General features: G+C 45.9%; 1 protein-coding gene across 3 annotated transcripts in view; it reads left to right on the forward strand.

The window, feature by feature from the left end:
* Positions 1–11864, forward strand: part of SYBU (syntabulin) — an 82266-nt gene extending 70402 nt beyond the window's left edge. For all 3 annotated transcript variants that reach the window (XM_068983730.1, XM_068983731.1, XM_068983732.1), the window contains 3 exons: positions 5184–5387; positions 7611–7760; positions 10076–11864. In XM_068983730.1, the coding sequence (XP_068839831.1) occupies positions 5184–5387; positions 7611–7760; positions 10076–11192 (1471 nt within the window). In that variant the 3' untranslated portion in view covers positions 11193–11864. The remainder of the gene's footprint in view (positions 1–5183; positions 5388–7610; positions 7761–10075) is intronic.
* Positions 11865–19095: the final 7231 nt, after the last annotated feature.

The raw sequence follows: 19095 nt of genomic DNA on the forward strand, positions 1-19095 counted from the left end.
GTTAGAATCGTGGCATCTCAGCCACTCAACCACCAGGGAAGTCCTGAAGAGAATATTTTTGATAGGTGATTTCACAAACAAAGGAAATGGCAGCCCACAGAGGAGTCTGGCAGGCTGCAGTCCATGGGGTCACCGCACAACTGAAGGCCTAACACTTTCTCACTTCACAAACAAAACTTGGAAGATTTCCAAAGACCTCCTCTTAGAAAAGGCCAACTCGCTGGTCTTTCTGAGAAATTCTCTTTCTTAAACCCAAACTCTAATCTGACTAGAGGCAGCTAGAAGTCAAAAGGAAAAAAACAACAACAACAACTCAGGATTTGGAGTCAGATGGACCTGGGTTTGACTTGAGCATCTATCATTTATTAGGTACAAGGAAGACCCAGAGTGCCCAGTCTCAGTTTCCTGTTCTGGAAAATGGGGTAATAATGGCATTCACCTTCCTGATTTAAATGAACTGAGAAATCTTTGCTACCCTATGGACTAGCCCACTAGGCTCCTCTGTCCATGAGGATTCTCCAGGCAAGAATACTGGACTGGGATGCCATGCCCTTCTCTAAGGGATCTTCGTGACAGAGGGGTTGAACCTGTGTCTCTTATGTCTTCCGTATTGGCAGGCGGGTTCTTTACCACCAGCGCCACCTGGGAAGCCCCTTAACACAGTGCCCAGAAGTCAGGAAAAGAGTCATTAGATGGTTATTTTTAGTCAGTAGTGATAAAAATAATACTAATGAATGGGCAAGATGCTGGTGCTACCGTGGCCGATGGTGGTGGTGGTGGCGGCGGCGATGGTGATTTTCAAATCAGTTTGCTCAGGCTGTTATAACAACAACAATTTAAAAAAAAAAAAAAACACACAGACTGGGGAGCTCTAAACAGCAGAAATTCACTTTCCACTATTGTGGAGGCTGGAAATCCAAGGCGTTGGCAGGACTGGCCTCCTGCGGCGGCCCCTCTCCTTGCCCATCTCGTCCTTCTTCCCTCACGTGGTCTTTCCTCTGTGTCTGTGTCCAAATTCCCTCTTCCTATAAGCACACTAGTCATATTGGATGGAGGCCCACCCTAGCACATTGTTTTAACAGAAATACCCTTTTTAAAGCCCTATTTCCCAAAACAGTCACATTCCTAGGTGCTGGGAGTCAGAGCTCCCACCTGTGAATTGGAGGGGGACCTTGTTCAGCCTGTGACGATGATGATGAAGACGCTGAGGGCAGGGGTGAGGATGTTGCCTGAAGGAAAGGGCAAGGGCTGTTGAAGGGAGATTCCCCTGGGTGGCTTCTGAGGATCCCTTCTTCACCTCCCTGTTTCTCTCATTTCCAGTTACTGGTTCAGGTCTGCAGGAAGGGGCACAGCGTAGCAGAATTCTCTCTCTCTGTGGACTGCATTCGTCTTAGCCACCAGTCCAATGGACTTGGGGAGGGCTAGGAAGGCAATGTCAAATTTGCCTTTGCACGGCCTTGACAAAGCATGGAATCCTGTTTCTCCATTGAAATTTTTTTAAAATCATCATCCACGATGTTTGTACCCATGTTTGTACCCACATAAGTTAGCGTTTGAACTAAACTAAATGTAAGGGACAGAATTGATCATTTAAAGCATGCAGTTTCTTTTTTAAAAGTTAGCTCTTACAAACAGCCTACTAACTCATTTCCTGAAATAGATTTCAAGACTCGATTGTACTTGAGTAGTGTTTGATAAGAGTGTTTGAAGAGTTTTTGGCTTATTTTGTATAGCAGAGGAATTCTTACAAAATCCTCACCTCATTTAATTTGTATGTCACTAATCATACATCTTAGTGCAAGCACCAAACTAAAAAAGTTGATGGTGAATTCTTCAGCTTAATAACCACATACCCTGCCAGTAGCTAGTATACCTGTTTACAAGCCCCAAACAATATATTCCATTTGTGGAAAGATGGAGACATATCTGTAGAGTTAAGAGACCTGGATTTAAATCCCAGTTGAGTTGTGAGTTCTTGGACCAGTTTTTTTTTTTTCTTTTTCCCCCTGCTTGAGTGCATGCTAAGTTGCTTGAGCTGAGTCCAACTCTTTGTGACCCCTTAGAGTGTAGCCCGCCAGGCTCTTCTGTCCATAGGATTCTCCAGGCAAGCATACTGGAGTGAGTTGCTATGCCCTCCCCAGGGAATCCTCTCAACCTAGGGATAGAACATGAGTCTCTTTCATCTCATGCATTGGCAGGCGGGTTCTTTACCACTAGCACCACCTGGAAAGCCCTTTCCTCCCCACTGAGCTTCATTTATTGCTCATAACTTGAGTATTTCCCATACTTCATGTAATGTAAAAGGAAAGTGATCATCTGACCAGCCTTACTGTCATAAATCTTATTGCCATGATGGTCAAAGTTAAGTGAAACAATGTTCATAAAGCCCTTACAACAGAGCTTGGGTTGCAGAAGGTTCTTGGTGAAGAATTCCCTGGATCAACATGAGGGGTAGCGCTTTACTTTTTCTCCTAACCTGTAATGGTTAACCCTCCACATGTCTCATAGCCACATGAAGAAACAGTCAGGCCAGTCGGTGCCAGACTTAGAAGTGAAGCAGAGAGAAGCACCTCCCAAGCCAGAGAACATGTTCTTTCCTGCCCCGCCCCTACCACAGAGTTGCTGAAGTTGGTTTGTCACAAAGCCATCAGCCCATCTGTTCCAAATAAAGTGTCCCCTTTCACAAAAAAAAAGGAGGCAGAGTCCATTTGGATGATTTCAAAAGGAAAGAACTTTTTAACTTTAGAATTTCATGATGTTTCATTTATATGTGATTTACTGGGTTGAGTGCTGGTTCAAATTGTATCAGATTTTAAGTAATTGCAATTTTGGAGCCAAGTAGACCCAAGCACACACACTTAAACTGACATTCACTGGTGTTTCTCAGTGAGATGTGTCTGTTGGATACACTTGCAATCAAAATTGCAAAGAGAGACTGTCCAAAAGCAGCCCTACTGTATGAAAAGTATCATTTTCCCTTTTACTTCCTTGTAATGTCATCAAGATATATTCCTGACATAGATGTGCTATCCTATTTAAGTAATTTCTACATTCTTAAGATGCTTCCTTACATTGCGTTGCTGTTTAGTCATTGTGTCCGACTCTTTGCGACCCCATGGACTCTAGTCCACCAGGCCCCTCTGTCTATGGGATTTCCCAGGCAAGAATACTGGAGTGGGTTGCCATTTCCTTCTCCAAGGGATCTTCCTGACCCAGGGATCAAACTCATGTTTTCTGCATTGGCAGGCAGATTCTTTACCACTTTTCTGAGCCACCAAGAAAGCCCATTCCTTACACTGTTTTGTGTGTATGTGTACTCAGTCGTATCCACCTCTTTGCAGCCCCATGGACTGTAGCCCACTGGGCTCCTCTGTCCATGGAATTCTCCAGGCATGAATACTGGAGTATGTTGCCATTTCCTCCTTCAGGGGATCTTCCCGACCCAGGGATCGGACCGGCACCTCTTGCATCTCCTGCATTGGCAGGCAGATTCTTTACCACTGTGCCACCTGGGAAGCCCCATTCCTTACACTAGGGAGTGTCAAATCTATGGAACTAGATTAACAGAGAAGTTCAAACAAGATTATCCAAAAATAGTACCTTGCAGTTGAATTGGCCTTAATAGCTTATCCATTGTATTCAACATGCATTCTTTATTTCCATCACCTCTGTGAAAGTTTTCATATATCCCCAATAGTAAGTGGCTTACTTGCTAAGTTCCTAGTAAGTGGCAGTGCCAGGACTTCAACCCAGTTTACTCACTTAGCAGTCATTTAGGGAGAACCTACCTGTGCTAGGAGGCAGTGGGGATGTAAGAGCACAGGCTATCTTTCTGCCCTCAGGATGCCCTAGTCTGGTGGGAAGGACTGACAAGCCTGCCATGGTGACGCAGTGTGATAAGTTCCATGGTGAAGTCTGCACAGCGGGTTGGGAAGCCCCAGGGGACGGCACCTACACCAGCCTAGAGAAGGAGGAGTCAAGAGGAGGCTGCTTGGAGAAGGTTCCCATCTGTCTCAAAGTAGGAGGCATCCAGAGGCTTAGGGTAGGGAGCAGAAGAACATTCTAGATGGAGAAAATAAGTTCAGAATTAAAAGGATGATGGAGAGCATGGACCATCAGGAAATTAAATTGTCTGGAATGCAGGGAAAGGGGGGAGGAGGGGCAGAGAGAGGATGGGTTGAATGCGGTGGTGTGGGGATGGGATCAGACCTTGGGCACTGTATTAAGGAGCCTGGATTTTATTCTGGAAGCTGAATGGCATTGAGGAGGCCAATGACACTCAAATTGCGTGTTGGAAAAGCTGCTTTCACCGCAGGGACAGCCTCCTTGCTGAGAGGGCAAGACAAGAGGCAGGGAAAGAAAAGGGGTAATATTTCAGCAGTCAAATGATAAAGGTTTTGCTAAGTCAATGGGGGCTTCCCAGGTGGCTCAGTGGTAAAGAACCCACCTGCCAGTGCAGGAGATGTCAGTGCCATCCCTGGGTTGGGAAGATTCCCTGGAGGAGGAAATGGCAACCCACTCTAGTATTCTTGCTGGGAAATCCCATGGACAGAGAAGCCTGGTGGGCTTCAGTCCACACCATCCAAAGGGGTTGGACACAACTCAGCAACTAAAAGAACCACAAGTCATTGGGAGTAGAAAGAAAAAGAAAACATATAGGTGGTTAAAATTATAGACGATGCATTTGTGTGGGTTATATTTATCTGTCCTGTTTTTTCCTTCTTCCTTATGGGCAAATTCCTTCTCCCTGTTCCTCCAAATGATCCACCTCAATTTTCTGACCCAACATGAACAAAACCCAAATATTTTAAAGTAGAAATAGGTATACTGAAATAGACGCCACATCTTTAAAACAGCCTCTGGAACAAAACTAAACCAAAGCAACCTTTTACATGGTTTGTGTTCTTAGCAGGCAGCTGGGTTTAATCCAAAACAAGCTTTATGGTCAGAAACTATTTGAAAGAACAGCAGAGGGAGGGAGCCCTGTGCTGATAACACAGGAAAGAAAATATCAGGCAGGTGGGAAGAAGGCGCTCATAAAGCCACATTGCTCTAACCATTATAGGGTTGACCCCTATAGGTTGGATCTCCTCGGTGGTGACTAGGTTTAAGAAGGAACAGAACGTTCGCACTTGGTATCCCCGGCCCCAGGGACTCTAACAGGCTTCATGCTTCTCTCCCAGTCGAGGTCCCCATGGGCGGAGCAATGGAGCTTCGTCCTACAAGTCTGGCAACAGCCCACCCTCCCCACGGGAGAAAGACCTTCTGGCCATGCTCTGCAGGAACCAGCTGAGCCCGGTTAACATCCACCCCAGTTATGCGCCTTCTTCCCCGAGCAGCAGCAACTCCGGCTCGTACAAAGGAAGCGACTGTAGCCCTGTCATGAGGTGAGTGCCATCTATCTCCCGACTCATGGTTCTTAGTTTGTCCTACTTGTAAGCTTCTCTTTAAGAAAAAAAAAAAAAAAATAGATATATATATATATATACACACACACATATATATCAGTTCAGTTTAGTTCAGTTGCTCAGTCGTGTCCAACTCTTTGCGGCCTCATGAATTGCAGCACACCGGGCCTCCCTGTCCATCATATAAAACTCACGGTGGCTTCCCTGGTGGCTCAGTGGTAAAGAATTCTGCCTGCCAAGTAGGAGAGTCAGGTTCGATTCCTGGGTTGGGAAGATCCCCTGGAGGAAGGCATGGCATGGCACTCCAGTATCCTTGCCTGGCAAATCCACCAGGACAGAGGAGCCTGGCGGACTACAGTCCATGGGGTCGCAAAGAGTCGGACACGACTGAGAGCCTGAGCCCGCATGCATCCAGCTCTCAATCCCCTGCCTTGTTCTGCAACATGACACATCTCTTTACTTCCCCGCACTCAGTCCTTCAAGGGCTGCTGCAGAAATTTCTAACAAGGCTCAGCAGTCCCAGGAATTACTGGCTAGGCAGGAGAAATGGCACAGCAGCAGTAGGACGGTCCTACACATTTCCCTCCGAATGGGGAAGAGTCGTTCGTGTGTTTGCCGGTTCATTCAAACACCAGATGTTTACTGAGTACCACACTGTGTCCAGTGCCGTGTGAAGCACTGGGAACAGAGACATAAACAACAGAGGTCCCAGTGCTGATGCCCAGAGGAGAAGAAAAACAGTAGCCGTCTAATGACAGAAATGCATTAGGATTATTCTGCAAGTACCTCTCATTCTGTGTAAAAGCTGGGAACGGGGAATTCCCTGGCGGTCCAGTGGTTAAAGACTTCGCCTTCCAGTGCAGGGGAGTGCAGGGTCAGTCCCTGGTCAGGGACCTAGGATCCCACATGCCTCATAGGCAAGACATAAAAACAGAGCAATACTGTAATAAATTCAATAGTGACTTTTTAAATGATATGCATAAAAAAAACTTTAAAAAAGGTGGACACGGGATCCATTTGGAGGGGTCCAAGGAGGCCTCTCTGAAAAAGCGAAATTGAAATGAGATCTGAAGGTCAAGCAAGGAATGAATTAGTCCCTGGAAGGCACAAGGTTGCAGAAAAAAGGAACTGCACATCCAGATGGGCCCTAGCAGGCCAGTTGGGAACTGGATGCTGGGCACGGGCCATCTTGGATGGAGCACAGGCTCAGGGCCAGCAGGGTGGATGCGGTGGCTTGGCCCGGGTCCTAAATTGGGGAAGAAGCTGCCAGCCCTCCTTCCATCTTCCTCCTCCGAGGCATCCGGGTCTCATAGTCAGCTTTCTTAGAGCAGGAGGGATGCCCCGCTCTCAGCCAGGCCTGACAGGGGCCAGGACTCCAGTGAAGGAAGCTTCATAGTGCCGGACGCCTCTCTTACAAACCCTATTTGGTGCGAGTAGACCAGTCCTTTTCCCTTCAAAAGAAGGAAACTTTACACCAAATCAGCACACTCACGTCAGGGACTGATATCAGAACAATCTGAATTCAACCAACAACAATCAAGATCTTTAGGCAACTGGCACATTGTGTGGAAGCGAGGTCATCTCGCTCCCTTCCTACCCCCGCTCATTGTCCTTTAACATAACAGCCTCCTACTCTGAACTGACAGGCGGGTCTCTAGACAATTGTGCATTATTTTACAGGAGATCGTCCCTAAGCCACAGAAAATCTCCCTTTCCTGGCCCTACCCCCTTGACAAAGCCCCGCCCTCAATCTTCCCAGTTATGCGCAGTCCTAAGAGTGGCAGGTGGATGACTGTCCCCCTTCTGAAGTGAAGAGAAGTGAAAGCCGCTCAGTCATGTTTGACTCTGCGACCCCAAGGACTGTAGCCTGCCAGGCTCCTCTGTCCATGGAATTTTCCAGGCAAGAATACTGTTCCCTTCTCCAGGGGATTTTCCCAACCCAGGGATTGAACCCAGGTCTCTCCTGCATTGCAGGTGGATTCTTTACCGTCTGAACCAGCAGGGAAGCCCAAGAAGACTCCAGTGGGTAGCCTATCCCTTCTCCAGGGGATGTTCCCAATCCAGGGATCAAAGTGAGGCCACTCACTGTTGGGCTTTAAGATCCCAGCACACAGCTGCCATTTCTTCTCAAGCTGTTATAGCTGTGCCTTAACTTTCCTTTTAATAGAAAAAGTAATATTTCATTTACTTGGATTGTTTCAGGCGGTCTGGAAGGTACATGTCCTGTGGTGAAAATCATGGTGTCAAACCCCCAAATCCTGAGCAGTACTTGACTCCGCTGCAGCAGAAAGAGGTTACGGTGAGACACCTGAAGACCAAGCTCAAGGAGTCTGAGCGCCGTCTGTATGAGAGGTGAATTCGCGTTCCCTGCACGCTGTGGCTTAGAACGCTTTCTTTTTCCGTAAAGTGAAATGTGAACCCACGCTGTAGAAAAGAAGAAAAATGACTTCATTTAATTTTTGTCAGATTTCTTAAATCAGTCTCTCAGAACAGTCATTTGATAATCCTGAGAGATTTGACTCTTTCAGGAGTTCAGGGAACCCTCCTGAATTGGAAGGGACCCTCTGCTTTTCCTGGGTGTGTCTAGCTTTGACGTGAAGAGCTGGGTGTGTGCAGAGCTATTTTTAAAGGACAGAACACTTGCAGGAACAATGCCGTACTTCCAGCAGAAGGGGTCACACACAGTTGGCCCCTATGAAGCCCTGTTTATCTGTGTCAGAGAGTGGATGGCCGTGTGCATTGTGATTCCTGCAAGCTATTTCTGTGCTGAAGGAAAAGGTTCATTATTCTTGGCGGAGTGTTACGGTAATTGAAAAAAAGAAAAGCAACAGCCCAAGCTTAAGAGATCTTATCTCAGAGAGAAAAGACCTTTGACGTCTTGGGACAGGCCAGATTTTTGCTTGGTAGTTTTTCTGAGAGCTCTGACCAGGGTTGACGGTGACATGAGTCAGATCATACTTTCTGGAAGTCTTGTTTTATGTTCTGAGGATTCTCTGGGACAGTTTGAATCTCTGGGAGGGAGGTGTGGAAAGGCAGTGAAACTAGAGAATAGTCAAGCCTAAACTTAAAGAAGCAATATGTACAACATCTCTTCAAATATGTCAGAATCCTGACTATGTGGTCTTGTCATATTCACTGAGAATGAGGACATACATTTACATTGACTAGGAAGAAATTATATGTAAGGAAAAAAATTTTTTGACAAATATCTAGAAATACTGTCCTGTGAAGAAGCTAACCATTCCCTTCAGTGTAGGATGGATCTAATATCATCTTGCCTGAGAAGAGATAGAATTATCAACATTTCATAAAGTCCTTGAAACATGTAACTTTTTATGATTTAAAAATGTTTTTTAAGTTATCATTGGAATATGCTCAGAACTGTTTTGCAGTGCTAAAGTTTATCAGTCTGTCTTCTGCCTTTGACACATAATTAAAAGTGATATGGACTTTCCTTCCACAGATTGTTTTGTGGACATATGAAAGAGTAGGCTATGAAGTTTAAAGCAGGCTAAGAGACTCTGTGTTCTAATAAAATAATTTCCAATATTAAATACAGGACTGCCTCGGAGATATTGCAGGTTTGGTTCCAGACCACTGCAATAAAGCAAATTGTAATAAAGTGAGTTATATGAAATTTTTCACTTCTTAGCACATATAAAAGTTGTTTTATTACACTGGAGTCTATTAAGTGTGCAAATACCTACTGGAGAAGGCAATGGCACCCCACTCCAGTACTCTTGCCTGGAAAATCCCATGGACGGAGGAGCCTGGTAGGCTGCAGTCCATGGGGTCACTAAGAGTCGGACACGACTGAGCGACTTCACTTTCACTTTTCACTTTCATGCATTGGAGAAGGAAATGGCAACCCACTCCAGTGTTCTTGCCTGGAGAATCCCATGGACGGGGGAACCTGGTGGGCTGCCGTCTCTGGGGTCACACAGAGTCGGACACGACTGAAGCAACTTAGCAGCAGCAGCAGCAGCAGCAGCATTATACCTAAAAAAATGTATAAACCTTAATTTAAAAATATCCTAATTGCTAAAAAATGCTAACCAGTGTCTGACAAAGCAGGGTTACCACAAACCTTCAATTTGTAAAAGACATAGTATCTACAAAGCATGATAAGGCAAAGTGCAATAAAACTAGTCTGTATTAAACAGAGAATAATGCTTGAAAGATGGCTCAGACCGTCAAGAATATGCCTGCAATGCCGGAGACCTGGGTTCGATCCCTGGATTGGTAAGTTCTCCTGGAGGAGGGCATGGCAACCCACTCCAATATTCTTGCCTGGAGAATCCCCATGGATAGGGGAGCCTGGTGAGCTACAGTCTATGGGGGGTCACAAAAAGTCGGACACGACTGAGCGACTAAGCAGGATGCTTGAAAAGTACTTAGTGTCATGTCAGACATAGAGTGGACACTATGAAAAAGGAGAGAAAAACAATCATAGCGAAATTTTTATTCTGCTTCTAGTCACTGTTCTTATTTTAGCTATTTTACAGTTAAAAGGTGGGGGCAGTTCAGGGCTAATACCTTCAAAAGAAAGAAAAAAACAGAAACTTACATAACCTGTATGTTTCGGTGGGAGAGCATGGGCTCCAGACGGGGTGTCAGAGTTGACTTATTTTTTTTTTTCCTGAGCGGCGCTTGTCTTCTGGCTCTAGGGAGAGTGAGATCGTGGAGCTGAAGTCCCAGCTTGCCCGAATGCGTGAGGACTGGATTGAGGAAGAGTGCCACCGGGTGGAGGCCCAGCTGGCCCTCAAGGAGGCCCGGAAGGAGATCAAGCAACTCAAACAGGTCATCGAAACGATGCGGAGCAGCCTGGCCGATAAAGACAAAGGCATTCAGAAATATTTTGTGGACATCAACATTCAGAACAAGAAGCTGGAGTCGCTCCTCCAGAGCATGGAGATGGCGCACAGCGGCTCGCTGAGGGATGAGCTGTGCCTCGACTTCCCCTGTGAGTCCCCGGAGAAGGGCTTAGTCCTCGGCGCGGCCTTGGGGCCGTCGGAGGATGCTCTGTCCCCGGAGGAGCCGGCCACGGAAGAAGGGGCCGACAGCGAGTTGCTGGGGGCAGACGGCGCGGCCCCCGGCGAGGATGTGTTGGAGGAGCTGGTGACAGGCGCCATCCCGGAGCCGGAGCTGCCGGGCGCCGAGGTCGTGGCGCTGGGCGGCGAGGCGGCGGCGGTGGGCCGCCGAGGGCGCCGCGCGGTGGCGGAGCGGGCGGTGCAGACCGACGTGGTGCCCTACAGCCCGGCCTTCTCCGAGCTTCTCCAGCACGTGCTCCGGCTGCAGGACCCCTGGCCCTCCTCCAGCGCCGCGACCCCCGACGAGGAGTCCGGGGACGACTCGACCGAAAGCTTCCCGGAGCCCACCTCCGCCTTCGTGGTCGATTTAACTCCCCGGAATCCAAACTCGGCCATCCTTTTGTCTCCCGTGGAGACCCGGTCCCCCGCGGCGGGTCCCGAGGCGCGTGGGAACCGCCTCATGAGAGAGCTGGACTTTGCGGGCTGGGAGGCGGCGGCGGAGGAGGAGGAGGTGAGGCTGGACGGCCCGGGCCCCCTGGCCCGCGCAGGGGGCATCGCCGGGCGCTACTGGAGCCGCAGCTTCCTGGTGGATCTGCTGGCCGTGGGGGCCCCCGTGGTCCCCACCGTGCTGTGGGCGTTCAGTACTCAGAGGGGGGGCACGGATCCCCTGTACAACATCGGGGCCCTGCTACGGGGCTGCTGCGTGGTGGCCCTGCATTCACTCCGCCGCACCACCGAGCACATCAAAACCTAAACAGACGATGTGGCTTCGGTGGGGTGGGCCCTCCTGCCCCCACCCCGTGTGGCACGGTGCCCGGTGGAGAAGCCGCAGGGTCGACCGGTGGCGGGCCTGGTTCTGTCGTTCTTTGCTCCTCGGTATTTGATTTGCACTATATTTAGTTGAAAGCCTGTTCCCTGTTGAAAACCGGAGGTATCTTCAAAGGCATGAAGACCTGGTTCCAGTCAGTGTCCCACCGGTGTGATAGAGAAAGCATGTTTGTGACCCTGCCTTTGTCGTCCGAGGTACCCCTGCTTATTATCCTAGTGGTTCAGGAAGAGAAAATGCAGAGTTTGCACTTTCAAGACAGCTTCTGTAAGGCTGGCATGTTATCTCCTTGCTTTGCTTTGTCCCGTTTTTCAAAAATGTGTAATTGTTAACAGCATTCCAATGGTCTTGTGCATAGCAGGGGACTGTAACCAAAAATAAAAATGTATTTGTGTAATGGGTTGGAAGAAGCCTTGAATAGCTCTTTAGTGTCTTACTTGGGGTTGATAAGGTTTGAGTGTTTGCAGTTTTTTTAAACTAAATGTAGCTCCAGAGTCTGAAATGGCTTGTGTGTTCCTAAACCTGGTAATTGATGAAACTGTATGTAAGGTTTACATTGTATTAACTTATTTTTTGCTTATTATATATAGTGTTTCGTTGAAAATCATTTGTAACCACACACTTCAGCATGATGAAAATAGAGATTAGTGTTTCCATTGAAATAAATGTTCTATCCTCCTATAAAATAACTATCTCTGTGATTTTACTTCTGCATATGATAAGAAAGACTATATGGATGGCACACCCTTCCATCGTTAACAGTAGGAAATGTAAAAATGGAATTAAACGATAAAAAGGGAAAAATAATTGTTTAATACAGGTGAGGACTTCCCACTCTATCTTTTAAAATGCATTATTTTCTGGGCTTCCCTGGTGGCTCAGTGGTAAAGAATCTACCTGCCAATGCAGGAGACACAGGTTCGATCCCTGATCTGGAAAGATCCTACATGCTGTGGACTGCTAAGTCCCTGTGCCACAACTATTGAGCCTGGAAACTGCAACTACTGAGCCCAAGCCCCATAACTACCGAAGCTCGAGAGCCCTAGAGTCCTATGCTCTGCAACAAGAGAAGCCACTGCAAGGAGAACCCCAAGTACTGCAGCGCAACTGTAGAGAAGCCCCTGCTTGCCGCAGCGGGGGAAAGCGTATGAAGCAATGAAGAGCCAGCACGGCCAAAATAGAAATAAATAAAAACTGCAATTGAAGAAGTGTTTACGAAGCATTATTTCTGAGTAAAAGTGGCTTTGATTGTTGGCTCTGCAGTTATCCGTACACTTGTTTGTCCCCATGTTGGGTTGGCCACAAGATTGTTCATGTTTTTTCATAAGATATAACAGAAGAAACCAGTTGAACTTTAGGCCAACCCTGTACTTATTCAGATATACTGAGTGTTTTCAGGAATTTGGATTGATTTTGTTTGAAAGCATGCTAGGGGTTCAGAGGGGGAGGAGATACCGCACCATTTGGCTTCTGCCCTTGGAGTAATAGGGTGAGGGTGGGTGACTGGAAGGGATGCTGCTGCTGCTGCTGCTGCTGAGTCGCTTCAGTCGTGTCCGACTCTGTGCGACCTCACAGATGGCAGCCCACCAGGCTCCTCTGTCCCTGGGATTCTCCAGGCAAGAACACTGGAGTGGGTTGCCATTTCCTTCTCCAATCTGGAAGGGATGAGATAGTATCAAATCTGTATTATTCCATTTGTTCTTTACACTAGCCTTGAGAAGTGGGTATTATTCTATTTTACAGTTAAGGCAGCTGAACCTTAAAAGAGGTAAATTGCTTAGAGTGTCATCATTCATCTCTAGAAGCCAAGGTTTCAAGTGTGCAAAGCACATGCCTTTTCCAGTTTGCACACAAAGGGAAGAGACTGGAGAATATCCTAAGTTTTCCCCAGAAACAATTCTTCCACGGCACTTAATCAGCTTTGTGTACTAAGTCGCTTCAGTTATGTCCAACTGTTTACAACCCCATGGACTGTAGCCCACCAGACTCCTCTGTCCATGGGATTCTCCAGGCAAGAATACTGCAGTGAGTTGCCATGCCCTCAGACATACTATATTTTTGCTGACTATATCTTGGTTAGTCCCCATCTCCCCCACTAAAATATTAGGGATTTGTATTCTGTTTTATTCACAGATAAATGTCAAGAACTTAGAATGGTAGGTGGCACATAGTAGGGAGTTCTAATCAGAGCTGTTGAATGAATTCATCGAACAAATACTTATTGGGTGCTCTCATCCTAGACACCTTGCTAGGTCTGTTATCAATAGTGAAGGGGACAGGCAAGGATTCTGCCCTCAGGGAGCTTACATTCTATCTGTGAAAGATAGAACACGCCATCGGATGAACAAGTTAACTCTGAATAATGGTAAGTGCTTCCAAGGAAATGAGGTGTTTTGACCGAGAGGTTTGGGGGTAAAGGCAAGGAACACATATCTGAAGAAATGCCAACAATGTAGTGTTAATGGATGAAAGCCAATCAGTGAAGATATGGGAGGTAAAATGTTGCAGAAAGAACAGAGGCAAAGTTCTTGAGGCAAAAAAGGGCTGGATATGTTAGAGGGACATCAAGGCGGCCAATGTGTCTAAAGCAGAGTGAGAGGGAAGGAGGTGGTTGAGAAGTGGAGGACAAGCTAGTTCATATGGGGCCATGCAAACCGTGGGAGGGTTGGTTTGAGTTTATGCCCAGAGCAGTGAGAAATATTAACAGACTTTATACAAGGCAATGATACAATCTGGCTTCTCTTCTTTTTTATAAACTCTGTGTCTGCTCTGTGCAGGATGTACGGGAGCAGGAGTGACAGCAGGAAGACCACTGTGATAGTCCGAATGAGTGATGATGACACTTCGGAGGTAGAAGTGGATATAAAGATTAAGTTGAACAGTTAAAGATATATCTTGAAAATAAAACTGATGTGATTTGCTGATTGGTGGAATATGGAGAAGAGATGAGATAGGGTTTAAGGAAGAGAAACTAAGGATGTCTCACAGTGTTTGACTTGAGCATCTGGCTCAATAGTGGTGTCATTTACTGAGAATGGAAAAGTCCAAGAGAAACGAGTTTAGAACAGTAAATTTGAGATGTCTATTAAATATCTGTGTGTAAATGTCAAGAGAGTAATTGTGTGTGTGAGTGTGAATGTCACAGGAGTCATCAGGACCAGGGTTCTTCAGCGTTCACGTACTATGTAAAACCATGGGATGGATGAAATCATCCAGGGAGAGTGTAAAGAGGAGAAGGCTGGGAACTGAGTCCTATGGTGCTTCCACGTCTAGATAGAGGTAGAGGATGAATAACCGACAAAATGTCTGCAGAGACACAGCCCAAAGGCAGGAGGAAAACTTGGTGATCTCGAAAGCCAAGAGCAGAGAATGGCCAACTGTGTTGAAGTCCTATTAGAAGCTGAGTTGCATGAGAACAGATAGATGTCCACTGGCTTTGACATCAAAATCTTAGTGACTGTGGAGGTCATTTTCTTTGCAAAAATGGGAATTGAAGCCGGATGGGAGGAGGTTGGAGAGTGAATGGAAGAGAGGAAGAATCAGTGTGTGTAGCTAACTTATTTTGAAGTTTTACTATGAAGAAGAGGAGGGCTGTGGGTAATAATTATAAGGGGATATGAGTTTCAAGGATTTGTTTTATTTTTGTCAATACTGAGAAGAAATAATGTTTGTACACTTTTGTGATTGAGCCAATGAAGAAACTGATGACCTAGGAGAGAAAGAATTAATTGAAGGAGGGAAGTCCTTGGGAAGTGAGAAGGGATAGGATGGAGCCATGGAGAGAAGTGGGTTGTCTTGGATAGTCAGTCCATTTCTACCATGGGACACTCATATGCCTCAGGGACACATGTGGGCTCTTACACAGCACACGCTCAGTAGCAGAGGGACTTGGCAGAAATGAAAGGGAAGTGAATAATCGGAAGCCTCCCAAAATAAGGAACCATGCTGACTCAGGTCCCTTCCTGCAGTCCAGTCCAGACCTACGCCTAGATATGGCCATCTTCCTTACAATCCCTCCCGGTGTTGTTTAGTTTTCGTCGTTGCCAAGTTAAGCATTTTTAAGAGAAATTACAAGCGTGCTTTTGGTATCCATGTGTTGCTACAGAAAAGAATAGAACCACATAAAATCAGCACTGTTCTTCATCAGTTCAAGATGGATGGCAAGATGGGTTCTGGTGAAGGAGATTTCTCCATGAACCACAAACATTTATGTTGATCATCACATTGGAGGCAGCTGATCACAAACAGCAACTTGCTTTGTTGTCTTAATGACCTTTATCTTTTTAAAATGTAAACAAGAAGACTCACAGAAAGTTAACTCATTGAAACACTGGACACTGTACAACATGTGTTATACACACGGAAACAAATTTGTGCAAAGGTAAAACAGGACTTAGTTATTCCATTTTTCTTTTTCTCCCCGCTTCCTTCCTCCAGCATCTCCTCCTCCTCCTTTTCCAGGGTTTCACTATGTATAGTCTGTGGAAAATTACTGCTTTTATTCAGAACAAAGTCTCTTACAAATGAGTCCTTCGGAGTAAATAAAAGATGGAACACAGCCTGCATTTCGGAAGTCCAAGGCGTTGGCTGGTTTTGTGGACAGGATCATCTGACCCCATAGAAAGAAGTGCCTCAAAGTTGCTTTCCATAATTTGGGTGCCTGTGATGTACAAACAGACAGGAAAATGGAAAAAGGAGAACAATTCTACTCTATTGAACAAACTGCTGTCCCATCAAAGCAAATGTTAAACATTTCCTACAGTTTTGTGTGCAAACATTCCAATTTACAAGAAAAGATTTTTCCCAAAGGGATAGGCTGACCTTTCCAAGTTGAGCTGTTCAGAAAGGAGAAAAAAAAAAAGGCAATACACTCAGATGCCAGGCGTTTCTGGCATTTGTGGCAGAAGAAAAAGGAAGTCTGTGATTTGTGTTTGTCTTAGGCCCTGCCTTAGTAGTGGTTGGGTCTGATACTTTTTCTTTTGAGGATTTTTCATTTTAAAAGTTTTAGGGTGGTTTCTGACTTCCATTTTGGCTCAGTGAGCTCTTTTACAAAATTCACTTATTCCCAGTCTTGCCAGGCAAAATGTGTACAATGAAGCAGTAACTTGGGCCATTAAAAACAGCAGTTTACAGAAATCAAGTCTTGAAAGAACGTCAACAAACTCCCAATGGTCCTGAAAAATCAATTAGAAATCCAAATAGAATACAACAAGTTTCTATCAGGTAGTTTCCCTGCCCTCTTCCCTGGAGGATAATTGCTTTACAATGAACCTAGATCCTATTTTACAGAGTAAAGTAAGTCAGGTAGTTATTTTTAAACCACAGGAAGGCAGGCTCCACTTTGACCGCTGATTCTCCCTCAGTCACAATGATTGTGGTAACTAACGGTTATACAATGATTTCAAAGAATTTTAAAATTAAAAAAAGGTTTAAGTGCTACTCAAAAGAGTTTGTGCTAAAATACTGGAATATTTCAGCAGTGTTTAAGTTCTGTAAAAGGCACAGCACCTCTCTGTCAAAATAATTTTTCAACATTAAAAAACCTAACACACAGAAGACATAAAAGTGCAGATCTGGGAACAGGACACCAGGCCCGGAGACCTCCTATTTGCCTCTTTCTCATCTCTGGCAGTGGTTCCAGAGTCACCTCTGAGAACAGTTTGAAAGCCAGTTCACCATATACCAGTTCTTTGAAAACTGCCGGTGCATGTAAGAGCTCCTGGGGGTAACTCTCAGTTCGTTGGAAGAGTAAGTACTCTGGATAATGCTGAAGGACTCCATCCTCTACTGTCCTAAACAACTGCATGCTTGATGGAGATGTTTTCTGCTTGATGGAGATGTTTTCTAACCATTTCTCACAGAACTTCGTTGGCACTCTCTGTTGATTTGACTGGGAAGAGGGTCTCTCATTCCATCTACAGAGGCCATGGGGGCATCTGGGATTACGGATGCGAAATGATGACGTAAAGCCCACAGTCCAGGCTCCCTTGTGTCTATGAGTGTTAGTCACTCAGTCACGTCTGACTGTTTGCAGCCCCATGGACTATAATCCTCCAGGCTCCTCTGTCCATGGAATTCTCCAGGTGAGAATACTAGAGTGGGTTGCCTTTCCCTTCTCCAGAGGACCTTCCCCACCCAGGGATGGAACTCGGGTCTCCCGCATTGCAGGCATATTCTTTACCATCTGAGCCACCAGAGAAGCCCAGGCTCCCCTACTAAATGCTAAAGGCAGGTATCAGAACTTTTCTCCTTGTGGCCACAGAGTTCCTCCCTGTGCCAATCTTACCCGACTCACCTTCAGAGATATTTTCACTCTTGCTCCTTGAAAGCTATCATTTCTGATCAAAGCTATTTGAATAACTGAAAAATTAAAATTTTGCTAGATCATGGCTTTAATAGACTAGAATATGAAAACCATTACCAACAGCAATATTTCTCTAATTTGATGGTGAATAAGATCCTTCCTCTCCTTTCTTGCAATCAAATAGCTAACAGAGTTTGAAGTGGGTTGGTAGCCTCACTTAAAACAGTAAACAATACGTGCTGGCATTTTAAACTGACGTTTAAGTTTTCTGAACCAGCATGTTATTTCTGACTTGGTTACATGGAGAAAATGCAAAATGAAAGCAGTCTTAATAATTTCCACACTGTGCTGTGCAGTCCTGTGTCTCAGTCGTGTGACCCCAGGGACTGTCGCCTGCCAGGCTCCTCTATCCACTGGGATTTCCCAGGCAAGATTACTGGAGTGGGTTGCCATGCCCTCCTCCAAGGAATCCTCCCGACCTGGGGATAGAATCCGCGTCTCTTACGCCTCCTGAGTTGGCAGCCAGGTTCTTGCCACTAGCGCCATGTAAGAACTAGAGAGGAATTCCTAAAAGCTCACTCTTAGGCAGCTCATAGTGTCAAGAGAAGAGAGGCTTTGGAAATCATAGTCCACTTAGAATGTTGACTAACCACTAAAAAACCTGCTCCCAAAGCTTACTGTTTTCCTTTAAATCAAGCTGGCACACAATGCCTTTCTAAGCTTTAGTTTCCTTACACATGTAATGGGGATAATGTTCACCTCCCTGGATGACAAAGAGTCATTCATTGATAGTTAAAATTCTTAGGTGGTGCCGAGCACCAGGTAAATCTTTCCTCTTATTATAGTTCAACTTAAAGGTGTGTAAAAATGAACTTAGTTAAGATCAGTCAACTTTTGCCACTCTGCTCAGGGAAAGGGCTGCAACATCAGTGGGTGGTGTAATATATGGGAGGTGTGCACAGGATCCCATGAGGAAGAAGTGTGTGCAAGTACTCGTAAAGAAGTGTGTATAGGAGCCCACAACACCTACCATTGCTGAGCACCTGTTATGTGTACATCAGGCACTATACTGAACACTGTCTCAGTTAAGCCTTAATACCACCACCTCCATTTAAAAGACTTGCAACTGCAGGCACTTTAACACCGCTGCATCTCTACAGCGGCTGGAAAACTCTGGGAAGGTCTCAAAATGGATGTGATCAGAGCAGTAAATAGGCAAAGTCCTTGCAGAAACAGCCATGGAAGTCCCCTGATGGGGAAGGCGGAGATTAACTTGGATGACCAGACTTTTTAGCTAGAATTTCTCTGTAACACTCCAGCTTATGATTAGCAGTGTCCACAGCAGCTCTGCAAGGGTAGAAATCTGTTGTATGGGTGGATGATAAGCAGGCTCCTAGAAAAGTGTCTCTTTCCAGCCCTAGGAGATTGTGGCTTCTGGTGAAAAAGCATCTGATACTCTCGAAATTTACTCTGGTTACTGAGCAGTCCAATGGCCGTGACAAACGGACACTGAAGGTAAAAGGTAGA

Source organism: Capricornis sumatraensis, chromosome 11 (genome assembly GCF_032405125.1).
Source record: "Capricornis sumatraensis isolate serow.1 chromosome 11, serow.2, whole genome shotgun sequence".
NCBI classification, from domain to species: domain Eukaryota; kingdom Metazoa; phylum Chordata; class Mammalia; order Artiodactyla; family Bovidae; genus Capricornis; species Capricornis sumatraensis.